Source organism: Triplophysa rosa, linkage group LG1, assembly GCF_024868665.1.
Source record: "Triplophysa rosa linkage group LG1, Trosa_1v2, whole genome shotgun sequence".
In the NCBI taxonomy this organism is placed as follows: domain Eukaryota; kingdom Metazoa; phylum Chordata; class Actinopteri; order Cypriniformes; family Nemacheilidae; genus Triplophysa; species Triplophysa rosa.
In genome coordinates this window covers 24,308,576-24,331,021 of record NC_079890.1, presented here as the reverse complement: position 1 = coordinate 24,331,021, position 22,446 = coordinate 24,308,576, and the positions used below count along the sequence as shown (strand labels likewise).

Genomic DNA, 22,446 nt, shown 5'->3' with positions numbered 1-22,446 from the left:
TTTGCTAACTCCGTTCTTCCAGTAAGATGTTTAAAGTTATGATGTCTGTTTTTTTCTATACGTATTGAGGATCTCTGTTAAGCTTCATGTGAGATATCAGCACTTTCTAACCTTTACATTCCATTTGGCCTTTTAGCTAATGCTATTATCCAAAGTGACTTACAAATGTAGAAAATTGTGAGCAATTTGTGATACAGGAGTTAAAAATATATGCAGTGCAACGCTGCTAGGTTCCAGGAGCCAGCTAGATATGTCAGGATCGGGGTGTGAGGGGACAGAGGACCCAGGCGCAGACAGTTGGTAAGGGGTTAACACAAGACTTATTTAATAAAAACAAAACAAAAACCCACGAGGGGGTAAAATAACAAAGAACAAGGGTAAAGCACATGACGGATCAACAGGAACACGGACTAACTACACTAAACTAGACTAGAGACAACATTTGACATTAACTACAAATAACTAGACTAGACTAGACTAAACACAGCAATACAAAACAAGGTGGGTGACATGGACGAAACAAATCAAAATGAACCAGCACAAGATAGAAAACACAGGAGCATTAAATAAGGGATCATATCAAGAGGGAACAGCTGTGGGGCATGAAATAATTAACAATCAATAATGATGAAGCGAGAGGGCGGGGACAAAGACGAGACCAGTGAGAGCGCATGTTATGTCAGAACCAACAATAACATGTCTCTCTCCACACAAAACATGAGGCTCTGTCATGATCCTGCCACTAGACCAAGAAAGACATGGCATGATGAGGCCGAATCATGACAAGATAGAACAGGGTCTAGAACAGAAGAATGCAGAAAATGTGAAGGTGAGATTGTTATCTGCTACTTTTTCTGAGAGACAGATTAAATCAGTCCACTGGGAAGTTTTTGTTAGTTGCTAGTTTGCTAAAAAAAGAGCATTTTTTAAAGTATATATTCTGGATTTGCCAAAGTTTGCAAGGTTTGTGTCATCAAAGGTCTAGAAACTTTATCTTAAGCTCTTAACGGAAAGTCAACAAGATATCCTTGGGCCACACTATATGTTTAGATTGATTTTATGTCTGTAAAAACTGATCACAGAAATTCTGACTGTAATGAAACATTATTTGAACGATTAACCAAGTTGCTGACACTATGGTATCAGCAATTTCCAAATGATGGTTCTTAGTACTATAATACAATAAAACAGATACTGTGTCGTAAGAATATATAGAGAAGAAAATAATCAAAAATCCCACATTGTGTGGCAAGGACAAAGCTTTTCCCTCAGTATTTACTTTTATTAACCTAAATGTTTAAACCTGAAAATACATAATGTTGAGTAATAAATAACACTAATTAATTAAATTAAATGAATTTGAATTGCAGGTTTGCTAGATGCTGTCAGTGACAGTAAATGATAAAAGCAATTTATGATATTTGATATGTCCCAATACTAATGCTTACTACATATAATGCTATCACCTGTATTTTTAATATGTAGTAGACATATGAGCAGTTAAGTCTGGCTTGGAGCCCGACTGAGCACCCCTGCCATGCAGGAGTGTTGATGATGATGATATAATATAATCAGTTTTAACATAATTACAATCTCTCTCTCTCTCTCTCTCTCTCTCTCTCTCTCTCTCTCTCTCTCTCTTGCTCTGTTTCTCGTCATAGGGTACTTTGCATATATGGCAGCCACTCCTGCTGGTTTGAAGGGTGATAAAGCGCACATGAGAAGTTCAGTATGGAAGGAATCTAGTGCCAGATGTAAACTCTCCTTCTGGTACTATATTTCTGAAAAGGCCACAGGAATTATTCGCCTCTTCATTAAGGTAAATGACTAATATAACAAAGTGGTACAAACATATAGTGGTCTGTGTAAGTTTTTTGGGCACTTGTCAGTTTCCAGGGTAACTTAGTTGTTTGTCAGTAATTTTTCAAACTCACTAGTATTTAGGTAAAGTAAATTAAAACAGAAACTCAATTGAAAAATGTTAATGGTTGTTTGTTTGGTGGAAGAGACAATTTGTCCTTATTGATATTTGGGCAGCTAATTTGCCACTGTAAACAATAAAATCGTTATGTTGCCAACGGACCCTGATCTCACGGGTGATCTCATTTCACACCGAAATACATAGTGGAAATATTGTGGTCAGTTGGGACAGTTCACCCAAAAATAAAAACTCATATTTACTCACCCTCAAGTTGTTCCAAATCTGTATCTGTAATTCCTACCATAGTATGTAAAATTACAATGGTATTCAAAGGTGCCCCAGAACTGTTTGCTTCCCTACAGTCTTCAAAATATCTTCTTTTGTGTTCATCAGAACAAAAAATTTGTAACAAATTTGTAACAACTTGAGTAAATGATAAAGGAAGAACTGTTCCTTTAACAATACGTGTGTGATCACATGCTGAAGTAAAAAGTGAACAACAACAATAACCATGAATGCATTTCTAGGGAAGTGACAAAGTTGCACAAACATTTATTGGAAACATAAAAAGCTAAAAGTTTGTGAAAACCAATATATTTCATTAGAATGTTTCTTGGTATGTTTTACCTGTTGCAAATGAAAAACAGCACTTCTAATCTTCCATTTTAATCATTTTAAGTCACTGTTAAATCTCACTGAAAAATTGAACACTGGTGGTGTAAACGAACATCTGAATTGATATAACTCACATGTAAAGTAATAAAAGCTAGCGGAAAAAATCGCTCGCAGCACCTTTAACTTAATACCGCGCATGAAATGTCCCTACAACCTGACAGAAATCACACCTGTCTTTGTGACAGCCCTGTGCCCTAGGCTCTGTAAACAGCAGAAAAGTGTCAAGGGAACAACCCACACTCCTTTAGCCAGTCAGAAACACTCTAGGGCTTTTCACAATGTGCTTAACCCCGGTTTATCTTCATCCTAAACCCCGGGTTATCTTCATTCTAAACCCCGCTTTTAACCCCGGGTAAACAAACATTTCACACTTGTAATTTTGAAGTGGGGTTATCTCCACATTTTACCCGGGGTTATAAAACCCTGCTCCGAAGAAGGGTTAGCACCGCTTTTGCAAGGTTAACCCCAATGCAGTGCTAAACGTGTGCAGTGTGAAACGAAGCGGGGGTAGAATGATATGACCAGACGCTTAGCAACGGACACCCTATCAAAAACTGAACAGCGCTTACCTCATTTCACAAGCTGTGCACATAGTAAGTAACGTCTTAGGAGGCTTAAAACAGCCAAAAAGGATTTGCGAGGCGTCATTTTTCCCCGGATGCGGAACAACAAGTTATTCGGTTATTTAAAGTGACCACGCACTATTTTTATTCAGTCAGTTTTTATCCAATCATGACTGTTGACACCGCAAATATGCAAATAAGAATGTTAACCCAGGGTTTAATGATGTACAGTGTGAAACATCAGGTTATGAATACCTAATAATAGGTTATCTCTTAACCCCTGGTAAATTATAAGCAGTGTGAAACGTGAAACAGATAACCCAGGATTCAGTTTACCTGGGGTTTAGAAAAACCCGGGGTTAACAATTTCAAGTGAGAAAAGTCATTCAGTGTGTTTGAGGTTTGATGACACATCTTAAAGTCCCAGTGAAATAAAAATAACAATGCCTATTTTTCATGAAATATTGCAGCGTTTATTGTAAATAGTTTATCAATGTGGGTCATTCTCTTTTTAATATTCGTTTGCCCTCATTATCTTCAGTTAAAATCTGAAAATGCACTTCCTCCCTGTAATGAATATCCATCTTAAATTAACTTCCGGTTCACGGGGACTTTAAAAGTGTTTTGGAGATAGAGAAGCAAAAAGGTTAAGCCTATCCAAACAACTGAAATCCCTTAGAGCGTCTTAAACAGAGAATAAAATTGTACACCAAAGGTTTAAACAGTTCAAGGTTTATATTAAGCGTGACAAGAAATAGCCCTGTACAATTATCAGGTTTGTTTAAAGGCTAGTGTGTTATGAATCAGCCATGTGCAAAGCCATGAGCACATAATGCATGTCTGATGTTAAACCTAAACTCTCACTTTAACCCTGACCTTAGGGTGCCGTTATCTGTGTTTCTGATAAAACCGTCTCACAAAGCAGAAACCTGAACTGCAACGTCAAATTTAACTCTTCATTTTTTCTTCATGTGTGTCGAGCAGACAGAGAATGAGCTTAGGGAGGTGTGGACACAGCAGGTGATGTATGAGGAGTGGAGGAGAGCAGAGGTTTCTCTGAGAAAACTGAGGAACTTTATTTTGATATTTGAAGCAGTTCGAACACGAGATGTGAGTGGTGGAGTGGCTCTCGACGATCTGGAATTCATTGACTGTGAACAACGTGAGTCCTTTATATCAACACAATCCAGACTCTTTGTCTTGGTACCATGATGTACAGGGATGGCATCAGATGAGCATATTTTTATTACATTGTGCTTATGGTCTGTAGTGTTTGTGTTGGTGTTGCGTGTGTTGGATCTGTGGCCTGTTTATAAATTTGGCAAAATTGTTAATACCATTAACCTTTAGCAGATGATTACAACCGAGAAATATCATACCAGTTAATATAAATGATTATGAAAGAGGTGTATCTGTAGTATATAGACAATAGGCCATACCTAAAGTGCAACCAGGAGAGTTAGACTATAGTCGCCCAGAGGGAAACAACAAGTTCTATCTCCACATTTATTTCCCATGAGTCTCTTTTACTTAACGGTCATGCATAAGCATGACCAGCAGGACTCTGCGGCTTGTCCTCAGCAGTGTCTAATGAAAAGCAACATCACCCTTTAATTGGTTGAGAATTGATTTGTTAATTCTGACAAGTCATCGGGGAACAACATTTAAAGACAGAATAAGTTCCCCTTTCAGTTTTCAGGCTTGGTTCTTTTAGCGAGATTAAGTGTGCAAAGATGTCAGACTCAATCTTTGTTCAGACTATACTCACTGCGTTCAGTTTAACATCAATAAACCAAAGCGTAACTTATTCATTTTTAAACAATAGTTTAAAATATAACCTGTTGAAATCAAGAATGGCAAATTATATTACAATGTTAAAGTGTGATAAACACAATTTGTTTCGTTGTACAGGCCAATGTACAGTATTCACTACTCTTGCAAATTAAATATACTGTATATTACAGTATCATTATACTATAAATATAGTATAGTTCAATCCAATCAACTCTTGGTTACTAGAGTGTTCTAGGTGTTCCTGTGCTGTTCCATGTCGAGATAGTCCACCCCTGTGTTTTTTTTATATATTTGGTTTCTATAGAAGGCTTTGACCTCTCATTGAATATACATTTGTGTATTGTATTGCCTGTTTTGTCATTTGTCAGATGAAAACTCCTAACCCTGTATTAGCAGTAGTAAGCATCACTTATGAGACTGTTTTGGACCAACAAACAGAAAGAATAAACAGATGCATTTCCATGTATTTCAGAAGCTGTGCGTCCTGGGTCATGCCCCGCTGTCACAGATTTTGTGTGTAGTAATGGAGACTGCATTGAGTATCACTTGGAGTGTGATGGTAAAGCAGACTGTTCAGATGAGTCGGATGAGATGGACTGCAGTAAGTGCATCTGCATTTAACTTAAAATGTTGATTGCCGTTTTATCACGTTTTGTATTTTTTGTATTTCCTTGTTTCTATACGTTCCTTGTTGTCATAACTATATGGACAGTAAAATGTTTCTTCTATGGAGCTAACTTCTCACCTTCTCATTGGTTCTTACAGTGAGCTTTCCAGGAGCGTGTAGATTTGATTTGCCTGAAGGTCTTTGGGAGGAAACCTGTCAGTTTTCTCAGGATTCTGATGATGAGTTTGACTGGAATATAGGACATGGCAGAATGTTTAATGGGACAGGACCATCAGCTGATCACAGCCTCAGTTAGTAAATCACTTTTCAATTAAAATTGTCACAATTAAGTATACACATCATTACCACTGAATATTAACACATTACAAATATAAATGGGAAGGGGGTCAAATACTGTATGATGTATTAAATTAGCTATAAGGACAAATACTTTCATGGCTTTTTTAATTTTATTATCTTTGAGCAAGTAGAAATGGAGAAAGACATTGCTTATAATAAATCATTCTCACACGGATAATCCTTGAATTCAGAATAGTTGCAGTATATATTGGCTAAATATAAAGTTTGATGTATTTTTTATTCAAGTTCTCATACATCACTATTGGCTTAGTAAATATGAAAATTGACCTCTACTGTAAATATATTTATCTGAATCATCAAATGATCTCAAATTATAATCATTGCATGATTTAAAATTCAATTGGTTAGAGACATTTCCAACTCATGACCTGAATGTTGCTGTATAAATAGGCTGGCACTCATGGACTGAAAGATCAGTGTCATTCAGTAAAAGTGTACATTACTTTAATTGTGAAAATGGTTCTGCTCCCTCACAGGTCATTGATTAATCCTAGTGAACTTGTTATTGATTTTTTCGTGCCAGACACAGAGTCAAGGAAATTACAGTTTGTCTCTTGACTGAGTCGCTCTCTGCAAGATCAGTGAAATAAGAGCTTCTGCTGTTATTGTGTGTACTACAGTATAATCTCCATTGTGACATGGCAAGATAAGAAATAGTTTGCAATGCTTGTATGGAATTGAAAGTGATGCACAAACAACACAACGTGAACAGCATCATGATAAAATATTACTTACTTTGAGATTACGAATTATCTATAAATAACAGTGCGTTAATATTTTTAGTAGTAGCCTATATCATGTAGAGTATTAAACCATTTTTGCTAACTGTACGTTTGCTACTAACGGTCTGAACTGTAACAAAGCTCATTAAAACACAGACAATCTGCTGCAAACCAAGTCTTTTTTGTTGTGTTTCTCTGCTTTCTAAGATGGAGAAGGTGGGTACCTGTTTGTGAACTCCAGTGTCCAGAAAGAGGGAGATGTCGCCAGGTTAATAACCACGCAAGAATTTCCTGCTAGCATTGGTATATGTCATCTCCGCTTCTGGTTCCATATGTACGGCTCACATCACATGGGTACGCTGAAGGTGAGGCAAAAAAGTAACGTTTGTGTTATTTTGAAAATAAAAAATGCGAAAAAGTGATATATTCACCACTTTCCTTTGTATGTGATAGTATTTTACATTCAGCGGCTATGGAAGACATGCCATATATCTTTCATGTAGTAATATTTTTCAGTTCTATTTTATGAGAAGTGCCTTTGTTATGATTCATAAAATACGCTTTAGACTTTTGGTCAAGAGTTTGCCAACTGTGCAGAGTTAGGAGCGTAGTGAAATGTTTCGCAGTGATACTTCAAGAGGTATCACTGCGAAACATTTCACTACGCTTCAAGTTGAAGCCTGTAATGAATTCTGTGTATTATATTTCAGGTGTATACAGTGGGACGCAATGGAAGACCTCTGTTAATATGGGCAGCCTGTGATAACCTTGGAGACAACTGGATTTACACTAATGTGATCTTATCAAACGTATCACCCTTTAGAGTGAGCATTGAGGCTGAAGTTGGAGCAAACCAGTGGACAGTCGTTGCTATAGACCATCTCTCATTTACTAGAGAATGTCATGTGGGAGGTACTAAACTGTCTTCTCTTTCTTTCTTCTTTCCCTACCAAACCTGAAAACTCACCGTTTTGTTTCTGTATGTGTCCAGCTCCGGTGACCCCTGTTCCACAAACATGCCACATGGAACAGTTTCAGTGCTTGTATCTGTTTGATTGTATTCCACTGAGTTGGCGTTGTGATGGCGAGGTGGACTGTCTAGACCGCTCAGATGAGGACATGTGTTCAAGTGTGGTTCCTGGAACTGTGCCTCCACAAGCAGAGTGTGAGACAGGGGAATACCGCTGCAGGAACAGCACCTGTATTCCAGCACTTCTCCTCTGTGATGCCGTTTTAGACTGCCCCAATGGAGAAGATGAGCATGGATGCCGTAAGACCTAAGCACACACATTAGCAACAATAAATGTGAACAAAATGACATAAAGCCGTGGAAAAAATTAAGAGTTTTCAATTTTTCTGAATTTACTATTTATAGGTACAGTATGTGTTTAGGTAAAATGATCATTTTTGATTCATTCTGTGAACTACTAACAGTATTTCTCCCAAATTTCAAATAAAAATATTGTTTCTATAGACAGTTTCATCTTAACAACATAAACAAAGTTACTGCCCATGCGCACTTTTGTGACCACCAACTTAACTTCACTTAAACATTCACAAACAATAGAGTACCTGTAGATTATTTCTGATAACAATCAAAAGATACCGAGTAGAAAAGTTACTTGGCTAAACTTGTCTCTCCAATGTTTTTAATTTAGACTGCGATACCAAGCTCAACTGCTAGATGTCAATGTACCATACGGTTTGTTTAAATGCGACCGAACTACAGGACCCATTCAAAAAATCGTTTATTTAATACAATTATTATACACTAAAATAATAATACAAATGATTATAAACATAAATTAAATCAAATTTAAATGAAACGGTCTATTTGCATTTTTTTTTGCAGAAATTGAGAATTGGAGTAACAGGTAAAAAAACAGAAACTGACCTCAAATACTGCGAAGAAAAGAAGTTCGTATTCACTTTTAAACAATAAAACAGTCACATTTGTAGATGTATTTAGGAAAAGTTCAAAAATATGTTTTCATGTTATAACCTATATTTTATATTTTTATATTATGCTACGAGTCTTTCACATTGCTGTTCGAGTTTTATGTCACTTCTGGGGTTTGATTTTGTTGAAATTCAACAGACACAAATGAAAATTTGGAACGGTCTCATAATTTTTTTCTGCAGCTGTATGTTTAAAATGTGAATGAATCTTCATCTTTTTTCATCCTCTGGTTTTTGTTTATCTTTCCTTGTAGCCATTAAGCAATGTAATGATGGGGAATTAGTGTGTGAGGCAACAGCAGACTGTGTTGCATTCTACAGTCGATGTGATGGTGTTGATGACTGTCCATCTTTTAACTCTGATGAGTCCAGCTGCTATGGTAAGGCTATGGTCGAACATCTTTACTTTATTTAAATAGGTCATATAAAGCATTTTTAATATTTAATTCTTACCCCGATGTCCATTTGCAGTGTTAGTAAAGGTTTGTAAATTAAAAACCAGTGAAAATAGTCATAACTCGAAAAAAAGTGTGTAAAATAGTAAACGTTTTTATTGCCATTTTGCTAATGGGCCTTTAAAACTGTCAGATTCAATATACTTTTCCACTGGTCTATCCCTCAGTAATGTCCATTTTGCACAGAATTTATTCGTTTTTGGCAGGTTCACAAAACAATTTCAACTAAAATGTGTTTTAGTTTGAAATGTTCAGGGACGCTGCTAAAAAATATTCTTCAGACGGGATTCTTTGGAAGGTTATGCAAAGGTGCATATGACAAAAAACAAAAACAGCACAAGATTCAACTTTGCCACATTTAACTTTTGTTTTTAGCTACATTGTCCAGTAAAATGACCTCATCAAAATGACCTCAGAGGGGCAAATTTTGATAAAACTTTGATCTCTTCATTGCTTTATTAGCAACTAACAGTTGGACTTGCCTCTGAAATGTAGTTATTGTTATACTCAATTTAAAACTTGGCGACAACGACACACAGCCAGTAGAGGTAACCATTTATGATTCTTCCTCTAGGATTTATTTTTCTCGGTATAACACCTGTATAACATACAGTAATGCTTCTTCCTTTTTTTGTAGAGAAAATGATTTTGGTCCAGTGATCCAGATTCAGATGTAGAAAGACAGCATTACCAGATTCAGATGTAGAAAGAGAGCATTACCATAACAAAGCTTAATTGTCTGGTTCACAGTAATCCCTTCAATGAAAGTTACAATTTAGTGCCTAAAATGTATGAACAACATAAAATACACTGAACAAAATTATAAACGCAACACTTTTGTTCCCTTTCTGTCGGTCTCTCGACATTGTGTCGAACCGACAGATGGGGTTCGCTCCTGAGAACCAATCGTCTTCTGACTATTTGGAAAAGGCCAATGAAATTGGCTAATGAAATTTGCATGCCGGACTCCGCCCCGGACATCCGGGTATAAAAGGAAGCCGGCGTGCTCATTCATTCACCTTTTGTTCTTCGGAGCCTTCGTTCTGATGACAAATCTCGCTCGTAACAGAGCGACTTTTCTGCTGGAAACAGTACGACGTGGTGCAGCGGACTGTCCCTTCCTACAGCGACTTCCCCTGGGCGTCTCGGCAGTTCCGGAGGTGTTTGAGTTATTTTCTTTTTTTATTCTAAAAGAGCAAATTTCTCCAGCGTGGCATGTCCCGCTGTTCTCGAGGGTGCAACACGCTCATTGAGGAGGGGGACGGACACGATGTCTGCCTCAAGTGTTTGGGTCTCCAGCACGCTGAGGCAGCATTTGTGGATACGTCATGCCCGCACTGCGGGCGAATGGCGATCCCGACGTTGCGGTCATGGGTAGCTGTCTTCTTTCTGGAGACAGCCGCCACCTCGTCAGTTTCCCGTCCTGGGGCCGCAGCGGCTACGGCCCTGCCGCCCCCTATGGCGAGCAGCGGGGGTGATATGGGGAATTCCGTGAGCAGCAAACCGTCAGCCACAGGCTCGCGGACCGCTCGCGCCCCGTCTCGCTCGTCTGGCCGTTCCCCAGACGGTCCTACCCCATCGTGTTCCTCGGTCACGTACTCAGAAGTGCGTGATGAAGATGAGATGTCGCTTGCAGCATCGGAGGGCGACTTCTTGGCATCTGATCCCGACGATTCCTCGGAGCTCCCTCCCTCAGGAGGTCGAGCTCAGGAAGAGGCGGATGTTCAGATGTCAACCATGCTTTTCCGGGCCGCCGCGAGTGTTGGGCTGCAGTGCACTGTACCACCCCCTCCCCAGCGCTCGCGGTTGGATACGTGGTACCTCGGGTCTGGACGCGACTCTAAGACACGTTCAACCCCGGTCCCGTTCTTCCCGGAGGTGCATGAGGAGCTTAGTAAGACTTGGAACGCCCCCTTTTCAGCGCGTTTCAGTCAGACTAGCTCTGTCGCCCTTACTTCCCTTGACGGTGGGGCAGCCAGGGGCTATGTCGACATCCCCCAGGTGGAACGGGCCGTTGCGGTGCATCTGTGCCCGCAGATGGCTGCCACCTGGAGGGGTTGGCCTAGACTCCCGTCCAAGGCGTGTAAGTCCTCGGCATCTCTGGTGTCGAGGGCTTATGCTGCCGCGGGCCAGGCCACCTCCTCCCTCCACACCATGGCTATCCTGCAAGTAGCCAAGGCGTTGAAGGAGATTCATCCTCGTTGAAGGACCGACCCAGCGCTGATGCAGGATCTCTGCACCGCCACCGATCTCGCCCTGCGGGCGACTAAGGTGACCGTGCGAGCCCTGGGTCGGGCGATGTCCACCATGGTGGTCCAGGAGAGGCACCTCTGGCTCAACCTTGCGCAGATGCGGGACGCTGAGAAAGTTCGCTTTCTCGACGCACCCATCTCGCAGGGGGGGCTGTTTGGTGATACCGTCGAGGACTTCTCCCAGCAGTTCTCAGCGGTGAAGAAGCAGACGGAGGCTATCAAACACATCTGGCCCCTACCGGCCATCGAGCTCCCGTGCGGCGTCTGCTTCCCGGCAGCCTCGAGCTTCCTCGTCGTCAGCTCCGGCTTCAGCGCCCCCTAGGCAGGCGGCCTCCCGGCAGAGGACCTCGAGGAGGAAACCACTGCCCCATCAGCAGCCGTCAAGGAAACAGAAGCGGCCCTGACGGGATGACCACAGGGAGATCGAGCTTGGGCCCGCCCCCAGCCATTCCATCGCTGGGTGGCCGGATCGGGACGGTTCCTGCCCTGTCTCACCATCTGCTGGGCCCCTCCGGGGGCCTAGCGACCACATACTCACAAAAAGAGTTTCCTCTCTCTCTGGGTCAAAATGACAGCCGCTCTCACCCTCCACGCGATGGTGGTCAGCAACTCGACGTTGCGTCATGGTGAGACGCGATGTGGAGTACATTCAGCAGTCCTCAGCACTCTCAGTCAGACGGTGCGTTGAGTTGCGGCATCGCCGGGCAGGTAAGTCAGCAGAGCCGTTCTCCACCTGACGATGAAGCAGATCGAGCCCCTAGTCCCCCTGTCTCAGTTCCTGGGAGCCTGGCTTCGGCTTCCCAGCCCGTCACGGTGGCTAGGGAGGACGATCCGTCTCGGCTACGCGATCCAATTCGCCAGACGCCCGCCCAAGTTTCGGGGCGTCCTCTCTACCTCAGTCAGAGGCGAGGATGCTCCCGTGCTGTGGGCCGAGGTCGCCACCCTTCTGGAAGCGATCGAGCCCGTCCCTCTAGCCGAGATGTTCAATGGGGTTTACAGCCCGTACTTCATTGTCCCCAAGAAAGGTGGGGTGCTAGAACTGTGTACCCTGAACAGGCACCCGTACAGGCTGCCATTCAGGATGCTCACGCAGAGGCGCATCCTGGCGTCCGTCAGGTGCCAGGATTGGTTCATGGCAATCGACCTGAAGGACGCATACTTTCATGTCTCGATTCTCCCTCGTCATCGGCCCTTCCTACGGTTCGCTTTCGAGGGACGGGCATATCGGTACAGGGGCCTCCCCTTCGGTCTGTCCCTGTCCCCACGAGTCTTCACTAAGACCGTGGAGGCCGCCATCGCTCCCCTCAGGGAGATAGGTGTGCAGGTACTGAACTATCTCGACGACTGGCTTATCTTGGCACACTCGCGAGATCTGTTATGTACACACAGGGACCTGGTGCTCCGGCATCTAGACCGTTTGGGGCTGCGGGTCAACTGGGAAAAGAGCAAGCTCTCCCCCATGCAGAGCATCTCCTTTCTCGGTATGGAACTTGACTCTGTCTCCATGCAGCGCGGCTCTACGGAACACGCTCAGTCAGTGTTCAGCGGTTCCCCTGAAACATTTTCAGAGGCTCTTGGGACACATGGCATTCTCGGCGGGGGTGGTCCCCCTTGGGTTGATGCACATGCAACCGCTCCAACACTGGCTACAGAGTCGGGTTCCCTGGAGAGCGTGGCGCACCGGCAGCAGGCGTATGGTCATCACGCCTTTCTGCCGACGCACCCTGACCCCCTGGTCTTCTATGACATTTTCGCGGACAGGGGTCCCCCTAGGGCAGGTGTCTAGGTACGTCGTGGTGACGACGGATGCCTCCCTGCAGGGTTGGGGTGCCGTGTGCAACGGGCACGCAGTGTCGGGGCTGTGGACGGGCTCCCGCCTGCGTTGGCATATCAACTGCCTAGAGTTGTTGGCGGTGCTACTTGCTCTGAGGAGGCTGTGCCCCTCATGCAGAGTAAGCACGTGCTGGTCCGGACGGACAGCACAACTGCCGTAGCGTACATCAATCGTCAGGGTGGCATAAGTTCACGGCAGCCAACACAACTCGCCCGGTGCCTCCTCCTCTGGAGTCAGCAGGTGACAACGTCCTTGTGAGCCACATACATCCCGGGCGACCTGAACCTGACAGCCAACGCACTCTCTCATCAGTCGACGCCTCGCAGAGAGTGGCGGCTCCATCCCCGTGCAGTCCGGCTTATATGGGAGTGGTTCGGCCAGGCACAGGTGGACCCATTGCCCGCTGTGGTACTCCCTGACCGAGGCTCCCCTTAGCACGGAGGCCCTAGCGCACAGCTGGCCGCGGGACAAGCGGAAGTACGCCTTCCCCCCAGTGAGCCTCATTGCACAGACCCTATGCAAGGTCAGGGAAGAGAAGCATCAAGTGGTTCCGGTTGCGCCCTACTGGCCCAATCGCACTTGGGTCTCAGAGCTGAAGCTAACTCCCCCCTGGCCGAGTCCCCTGGCGAAGGACCTTCTTTCGCAGGGGAAGGTCATGTTGGCACCGAGACCAGACTGCTGGAACCTCCACGTCTGGCTCTTGGACGGGACGAGGAGATCCTGAGTGACCTACCCCCGGCAGTGGTGGAGACGATCACTCAAGCTCGGGCTCCTGCCACTAGGCGGCTGTACGCCTTGAAGTGGCGCCTCTTCTCGTCCTGGTGTGCTTCTCAAGGAGAAGACCCACAGAGATGCGATCGGGGCAGTGCTGTCCTCCGTACAGAGAGACTTGAGGGGAATTTCTCCCCGTCCACACTGAAGGTGTATGTAGCCGCCATTGCGGCACATCACGAGCCAGTTGCTGGCAAGTTTCTAGGACAGCACGACCTGGTCGTAAGGTTCCTGAGAGGCGCTTGAAGGCGGAATCCGCCTCATTTGCACTCCGTACCCTCTTGGGACCTGAAGTGGTCCTGGCGGGCCTCCAGAGGCCCCCGTTCGAGCCCCTAGAGAGGCCGCTCTTTCTCATCGGACGATGAAGACGGCTCACCTGGTGTCGCTCGCCCCATCAAGAGGTTAGGGGACCTACAAGCATTCTCTGTGTCCACAGAGTGCCTGGAATTCGGGCCTGGAGACTCTCTCGTTATCCTGCGACCATGGCCCAGCTACGTGCCCAAAGTTCCCACCACTCCCTTCGGGAACAGGTGGTGAACTTGCAGGCGCTCCCCACTGGGGAGGAAGACCCGACCCCTTCCGTGTTGTGTCCAGTACGCGCTTGGCGCCTCTACGTGGACCGCACGCAGAGCTTCAGAAGCTCTGAGCAGCTCTTGGTCTGTTTTGGAGGTCAGCAGAAGGGGAGGGCTGTCTCCAAACAGAGGCTGGCGCACTGGATCGTGGACGCCATCACTATGGCGTACCGATCTCAAGATCGCCCGTGCCCGCTGGCAGTGAGGGCACACTCCACTCGGGGTGTAGCCTCCTCGTGGGCACTGGCTCAGGGCGCCTCTCTGGCAGACATCTGCAGAGCTGCGGGTTGGGCTATGCCCAACACTTTCGCGAAGTTTTACAACCTCCGGGTGGAACCGGTGTCAGCCCGCGTCCTGCAGGGTAACAGGTAAGTACGACGGCCGGTAGGGCGTACGCCTCCGTCTGATGTATTTTCATGAATGGTTCCCACATTGGCAACCCATGACCTCCCTAGGTGAACTTCCACCTTGCGGTTAACTTCTTAGTCCACACATTCCTCCCATGAGTTCTCCCCGGATGGCGAGACCATGGTGGTATCTCCACTAATATATCCTCCCTTCGGTAGGAAGTGGTCTCTGTAGTGTTTTTCCCCCAGGGGGGAATAACGCTTACCCAGTGGCCCTTACGGTGCCGGGCTGTTTTATTACTACAATATCTCTCCAATACAATATCCCTCTAATCTCTCTTTTATTACTACAATATCTCTCCAGTTGCCTTTTGGAAGGAACTGTGCATCTGAAGCACCTTCAGTGTGTAAAGTGTCTTAGTCGGAGATACTTGTAACTCACTTGTTATGGCTTACCGCTAACATTTGGCTGCCAGATGCTTAACCACAGTGCAACTACCACTAGATGTGGGTTAATTAATAGTGAGGAATGAGATCCTTATAGGAATTGATCATTCATTATAATGATTATTTTATCATAAATCATAATTATATAATGTAATTTATATTTTTTGCAGAGTGTCCCTTTGGGTACTGTCTTAATGGAGGCGTATGTGTAGTGAAGGCAAATGGACCAGTATGCATGTAAGTTCCTCAAAAGTATTTTTTTTCTATTTAACTGAGTTTTATTTAGTCCTCTACTCTTACCAGTCAGTCATGACCGTTCAGGTGACAAAAAACCAAACGTCAAAGATGGTAATACCAGTTATTTTTCACCTTGTGGGGACATTTTTTGGTCCCCATGAGGGAAGCAAATTATAAATCGAGCTAAATCATATTTATTTGAAGATGCAGAAAGGTTTACATGATGATTAGGTTTAGGGGAAGGGTGTGGGTTAGCGGATAGAATATACTAATTGTACAGCATAAAAAATATTATGTCTAATAAAACATTCCCTATAAAACAAGCAAACCCAACATGTACTGTACGGTATACAGTATGTGTCAGCATGCTGTTGATTTCAGAATAGCTTTCAGACATTCTGTGAAAGGGACAGAAAACATGTGGAATGGGCTAAAGTATGAAAATATGAGAACTAGAAAGGGACAGTGCGTGTCTTTTCCTCATTACAGGAGTTTAGGGGCAGCTATTGCATATAGTAAGCACATGTCAATCCCTTCAAGCTAATATTCATGCAATATTTATTTATTTTTCATGATGGACATTAAAAAACAAAATCCATATGAACGGTCTCTGCCATGATTATTCTGTGAGTCTTTGTGCAATTATTTAGCTTTTTCTTTCTAGCTGTCCATCATTGTGGACTGGTAATCGTTGCAATATCATAAGAAAACCAATAACTCCCACAACGCCGGTTATAACAGATAGTAAACTAGGTAAGCAAGACACAGGTGTGTGTGTGTGTGTGTGTGTGTGTGTGTGTGTGTGCTGTGTGCGTGCGTGCGTGTGCGTGTGTGTGTGTGTGTGTGTGTGTGTGTGTGTGTGTGTGTGTGTGAATTTGCTTATTTAAATACAGTCCTGTCCTTCTTTATAAATGTATGCTTGTAGCTATTTCACATGTAGTGTATATTTATTTTATGTGCTCTACAGCTGTCAATATTGTTTTGAGTGTTGTGCTGATCCTCTTGGCCTTTGCAACCGGAGTCACTTCATTCATCTTAATACAGAGACATTTACTTAGGTACGTCCTTTCAAATGTTTTTAAGAAGCATTTTCTGTTTTCAGAATGTGTCCATATAGGGGTGCTGATATTACTGGCAGAGCTGGGTAGTAATTGATTACTTGTAATCTGGATAACGCAATCACATTCCAAAAATCAAGTACTTGAATTAAATTACATTTAAAATTTACATTTATTCATTTGGCAGACGCTTTTATCCAAAGCGACTTACAAGTAGGAGAGCATGTAACATTTTGTCAACAAGCTATACAGTACCGTTAAATTATAAAGCCATGCTACTATAAGGATTAAAGCTGGAGTAAGCAAGGGAGAGAATTTTTTTTTTTTTTAGAGACAAGACATAGACAGTTATTGGTTAGTCAAATAAATGCGCAACAGGTGTGTTTCGAGCTGTTTTTGAAAGCGTTGAAAAATACTCCTGATCAGAGTACAGTTACTATTTTATTGTTATAGATTATATTACATAGGTTACATTACATATAACTTTTTTATTTTTTGGTAAGCCTACCACTTTAACTGTTGTTAAGACAATCATCCATCCCACGATAGTGAGTCTAACATGTTTTTGTTTACAAGCATTTTGTTTACAACCCACGATAGCGAGTCTGACATGTTTTTTGTTTTTCAAGCATTCATGTTCGCTATGTATTGCTCAAGAACAGTGTTAATCTTCACAGTCTAGCAACAATAATACTATGATTTGCGCGATTAGTGCATATCACAACATTCATTGCGAAACTGCATTAGCCATAAATCCGAATAGATTTGCCCAGCATTCACAATATTTCAACTATTTTCAAAAATTTTCTTCACAAAGGTAGTACATGTGGAAAATTTTGATATATTCTCCATTGTTTAAATTGGGTTTTGTATAAGATAATCACAAGCACAGGTGGGTAATAAATTTAATCTTTCACAACTTGATTTTGTTGTTTTGCGACCTGTGTGTACCTGTCTTTTGTAATCCAGTCTTTCAGTTTTGAACATTTACATTTGCTATTAACAAACCGTTATTAATGTGGCTATAATATATGCAGGTATTTATGAATCTAAATTATGTTAGTCAAAAACTGAAAAGTGTATTCTAACACCGTGTCTAAACCGGACACTACCGGCGCGACATGACACGACAAAAGACATTTAGAAACACATTAGAACCCTTTATTATTTTAAATTTTGTCCACACTGGATGCGGCACGACAAAACCATTGAGAACAAGCAGGTCTCCTGTCACGTCCGGTGTTGATATGGTGTAAGGTGTAATTACGTACACCTAACCCTAACCGATTATAATTCCCAAGTAATCTACCCAGCTCTGATTACTGGTACTGTATATTCATTCCTGATATTTCTCTGATATGTGTGCTGCTGCATTCTTCCTGACTGAACAGAGACCCCAGTCTCATCAACAATGAAGAGTTGGATCGCTCTGGTTTTGACGTGCACAGAGAGGTCAGACATTTATATCAATATAAATGTTATAGTTGATTTAAAAGCTGTTATCATGTAAAGGCTTGTCTACTAATATATCTACTAATAGAGACTTTCCTTTCTCTTGCTGTGCTTTATGCTATACATTTATCTCTCTAACAGACTATCTCTGTCTTCCATCTCCATTTCTCTTTTCCACTTACTGCTTCTTTTCCACTTGGGAATGAACAGTGTTATTTAGTCATTTGAACCTCTCTGCAGGTGTGATAGAGCTTTCCGTCACACTGCTGATGGGAAATATTGACCTGTAAGCTTAAGTCTGTTTGTTTTGTTGATGCAAGCATGCGTGTGTGTGTCACTCCCTCCTAAACTCGCTGTAATGTGACTTTCACTCTTCTGTGCAGTTAGAACTTTTCTGAGTAAAGCATATTTCAGTCCCCATTTTCTTGTTACGCATTACTGAGAATTACTGTTTTCAACATGCAGCAGGAGACACACTGGATTTCGCAATTGTTTGCATTTCTTATTCTAGTCACATACTACACTGTTGCAATTTCAAGTTTGCAGTTTGATTGTGAAACAACCTTCATCTTTTGACAAGATGTTATAAAATGAAACAAAATATTTGTATTACTATATCTGGCATTTAATTAAATGAATTAATTTGGTCATTCTTGATTTAGCTGCCCTCTCTAGCCATTAAACCCAGATGGTCTGGTCATCCTCGGCTGAACATCAGTGTTTACCCATGGAAAGAGGAACCAAAGGTATGAAATAATCAACATAATGACCATTTAGTTCCTTTACAAAAACACTTACAAGACTCATACCTGTGGTGTACAATGCAATCGGCCTAAAACATACTGTCCATGAATGTATCGTAACAAAAAACAGAAAGCATACAATATTGATTGGTCATAATGGATCAAATTCTCAATGATGTGTTGGCCACCCAAGTGTTTCACAATTACTCACAGAGTAAACGGTCTGTAAGTATATTCAGTCCATTTCATGCGTTCGTCTGTGCTTGTCTTTGTGCTCTTGTGTGCTATTTAGATCTCCACCTCAAAGGAAGCCAAGCTGTCTTTTTCCAATCCACTCTACAAGTGCTCGAGAAGTTCTGAAGCCTAAACCAAACAGATGCACAATCACTTTTATATTTCCCTGTAGATTTACAGTTCTTCCACTTCATTTGAGCCTCAATCACAACATGACTGTACTTGTTTAGGGTTTAAAACTCTGTTCATTTCAGCAAAACTCGTGGGAAGTGAAGTATGACCATACAGTACAAGTTCGATTTCAGCAAAATAAAGCAATTAAACTTTATCAGCCTTAAAAAGAAATTTCTTATAAAAATCTACCTGTGATATATGCTGTGATACTGAAATACTGTAGATTCTGAGTTTGTGTAAATAAATGTAAACCTATTATTTTGTGCATCCATAGCTTTTAGTACTGTATGGAAAAGGGAACTGATTTTATATTATTATTTTCTTCCATTTTGTCCACTCTTCAAATACATCAAAAAGGCAAGCGAAAATAATAGCACTAAATCATAATTTAGTACAATTCAGTCTTATGAGCGAATTACAATGATGCGTGACATCACAGGCAGGAGATGATCAAATCCAGTATACAGGGCTCTGGGTGCCATTTCAGAAGACTGTGTTGCTTTCATAGCCTGATTTTCATCCTGTTCTTTGTGGTTGTGAAAATTGTATTTTCATTGCTTTAAATGTGTGTTCAATCACCACTTGGCCTTCAGCTGGACTCAGACAGACCACGTTTTGACAGATGATAAAATAAAATTGAAAGCTACAAATGATAGCAAAACATGAACAAAGACAATTTAAGTAGTTCACTATATTCTTCAGTTTTTCGAAATAAAAAAACAGACGTAATGAGTCTGAAAACATTCTTTAGCTTGAAGTCATGCAAGCTAATTTGATACGTTTCAATGGCATACAGAACGCTGGATACCAGAGCACAGAAGAAAAAGCTTAAATGTTGAGTTAAAACGAATTTAATACAGATTTAAACTCTCTCAAATCTTTTTTATCTGCAATCCTGCATTCTTTGTCTTTTTTACCAGAATACAAAAACCCTTGAAGCAAGAGCTGTAATGATATAATAGAGCATAAAAATGAGAGCATGAAGGAATGAAATAGTGTAGCAATGTGAATAAATGAAAAGTGTCATAGATGTTTTGCTTAGCATGTAATTCTGGATTTGGTCAAAGCTGTTTTGGAACTTCGTAGAAATCTTCCACACACAAAGAGCATCAAGACACATCGCCTCTCTCTCTGTAAACTGTACCACATGGAAATACACAATGCTCTGATTTAATGTTAGTTTTCTGTGTCAGTCTAAAAGTTTCAGTATATTGTACAATTCAACATCCTTTGTAGTTTCCAATTCAGTTTTTCTACTTTAAAATCCTCTATTTTTCCAACTGTTGTTACTATTGTCAATATAAAATAATAATTAAGAACCTATATTGCAGATTTAAAGCAAATTTTTTGCAGGACATCAATCCAAACTTGTCACAAGATTCATTTGTGCTCTAGATTAGATAGATATTTTTAACTCGAAAACATCAAATGTAGTGAACTACTGTATTTGATCAGTCTTTGTTCATTTTGCTGTTGTTTACAGTTCCTTCTATCTGTTCCTATAGTTCCGCACATTTACACAGAGGTGTTTCATTGTCGTACTTAATAGAGTCCCTTTAGAATTAAAAGAAATGTGTAGCCACCCTAATCTAGTCCAGTCTCAAATTCCTGTCTTTCATTTTTAATAGTTTTCTTTATCCCTCCATCTCTTTTGATGTAAGTCTCTGAAACCCATGGTCTTTCCCTGGAAGATGCAGAGAAAACCCACATATTGTTTCTTTTACAAACGGTTTTAAGTGTGTTGTGGTACAATGCATTATACTGTACATGTTGAAATCTTTGTTTCTCTTACACCCAGGAGGTTTGTCATAGTCATTCTCTTACTTACACCCACTCATGTTTACCAAGACATAGATGTATATTTATAAATATGACCCTAATATAAATCTCACATACCCCTAAAAGAAAGTTAAAACAAATAGTCTCTTTCCATTTATTTTTCCAATCGAGGGTGACCCCAGACATCTCCAAGGTCAAGGTTTAGTCAGATTTACTTTAGCTAACTTCTGGGGGCATTTTTCTCTCAAAGTATTGCTAAATACACACATTCACATTCTTTCTGTGGATGAAGTGATGAAGGAGTTAAATTCTCTGTCAACGAAACTGTTAACTAGTGAAAGTCCCAAGCATCTGAGTTATTATTTTGGCTACATATCATTTTGTCCATTCTCTTTTGATATGTTATTATTCTAACACAAACAGATCTAATCGACACATGCATTATAATCTCCCTACCATGTACAAGGAACTACTAGGCCACACACTCACCAACGAACTTTAAATAGTGTATTTACTCTTAACCTTTCTAAAAATATGATCGTCCTATGATGTTCACTTTTACACAGCGTTTACTTCTGAAATTCAAAAATGGTTTCAGAGCACTCCTGGGAAACTGACGTAGTGAAATACATTATCTTGCGGACCCCCAAACCCCAAGCAAAGCAGATCTGTCATAAACACAAGCACAATAAATCAAGCTCCTCTGATCCAAGACCAATGTTTTCAGTCCGTGTTTCTATGTGGTTTGGCTCTTGATGCGACACTGTAAGGGTGTTTAAATTGGAATGCTAATGCGGTGCCTTAAATGTTTTTGGAAGGCTACTTTTCCTGGTCTAACAGAGCAGAGGGGGGTGGTTAGCACTCAAGCACAGTTTACAGCGTCTCAGTCCTCTAGAGGGACTCACGCTCAAGCTGCTTGGCAGACATTGTGGAAAAGCCTGCCAGTCCCAATCCCAAACATTAATGGCCCCCCACCCCACTGCCAGCACATACAGTTGGTTCTCAGGGGACACGAAGCAAGGAATAAATGGACAGATTAAAGAATATATTCTTATAAACCTTATTGGAAACCTTGTTGGATTTATTATTGTTAAGAGCTGATGGTGGAACGATACTTCTCATATGTGTTATTCAGGAAGGGTTCTGGCATGTCGGCAAGGTCATTAAACATTTTATATAACAAATGTTTCTATAAGTAATGCCTATCAACACTGCTAAACACTGCTAGTTCATCAGTACTGCTGTGAAAACAATTGCTAAATCAGTAGACAACACTACTCAAGCTATAAAATAGCAATTGATTACATTATGCAAATGCGTTAAGATTAATAAACTTCAAATTACTATTATCAAATCATCCATTTAAGGCATGAGAAGCTTTAAATCTGACATTACTGTACTTAATCTCAGCTGGTAAAAAGCTGAGCATTCTGTTCAAAGTGCAAAGGTGGGCTCGAGTCCCAAAAACA

At 41.8% G+C, this 22,446-nt stretch overlaps 1 protein-coding gene across 1 annotated transcript in view; it reads left to right on the top strand.

Moving 5' to 3' along the window:
* Positions 1 to 19,422, top strand: part of malrd1 (MAM and LDL receptor class A domain containing 1) — a 42,396-nt gene extending 22,974 nt beyond the window's left edge. The window contains exons 20-33 of the mRNA XM_057335714.1: positions 1,662 to 1,819; positions 4,144 to 4,321; positions 5,426 to 5,558; positions 5,723 to 5,871; positions 6,871 to 7,028; positions 7,374 to 7,575; positions 7,655 to 7,933; positions 8,877 to 9,002; positions 15,471 to 15,537; positions 16,202 to 16,290; positions 16,505 to 16,595; positions 17,987 to 18,072; positions 18,723 to 18,793; positions 19,083 to 19,422. Of these exons, the coding sequence (XP_057191697.1) occupies positions 1,662 to 1,819; positions 4,144 to 4,321; positions 5,426 to 5,558; positions 5,723 to 5,871; positions 6,871 to 7,028; positions 7,374 to 7,575; positions 7,655 to 7,933; positions 8,877 to 9,002; positions 15,471 to 15,537; positions 16,202 to 16,290; positions 16,505 to 16,595; positions 17,987 to 18,072; positions 18,723 to 18,793; positions 19,083 to 19,157 (1,862 nt within the window). The 3' untranslated portion in view covers positions 19,158 to 19,422. The remainder of the gene's footprint in view (positions 1 to 1,661; positions 1,820 to 4,143; positions 4,322 to 5,425; positions 5,559 to 5,722; positions 5,872 to 6,870; positions 7,029 to 7,373; positions 7,576 to 7,654; positions 7,934 to 8,876; positions 9,003 to 15,470; positions 15,538 to 16,201; positions 16,291 to 16,504; positions 16,596 to 17,986; positions 18,073 to 18,722; positions 18,794 to 19,082) is intronic.
* The last annotated feature ends 3,024 nt before the right edge of the window (positions 19,423 to 22,446 follow it).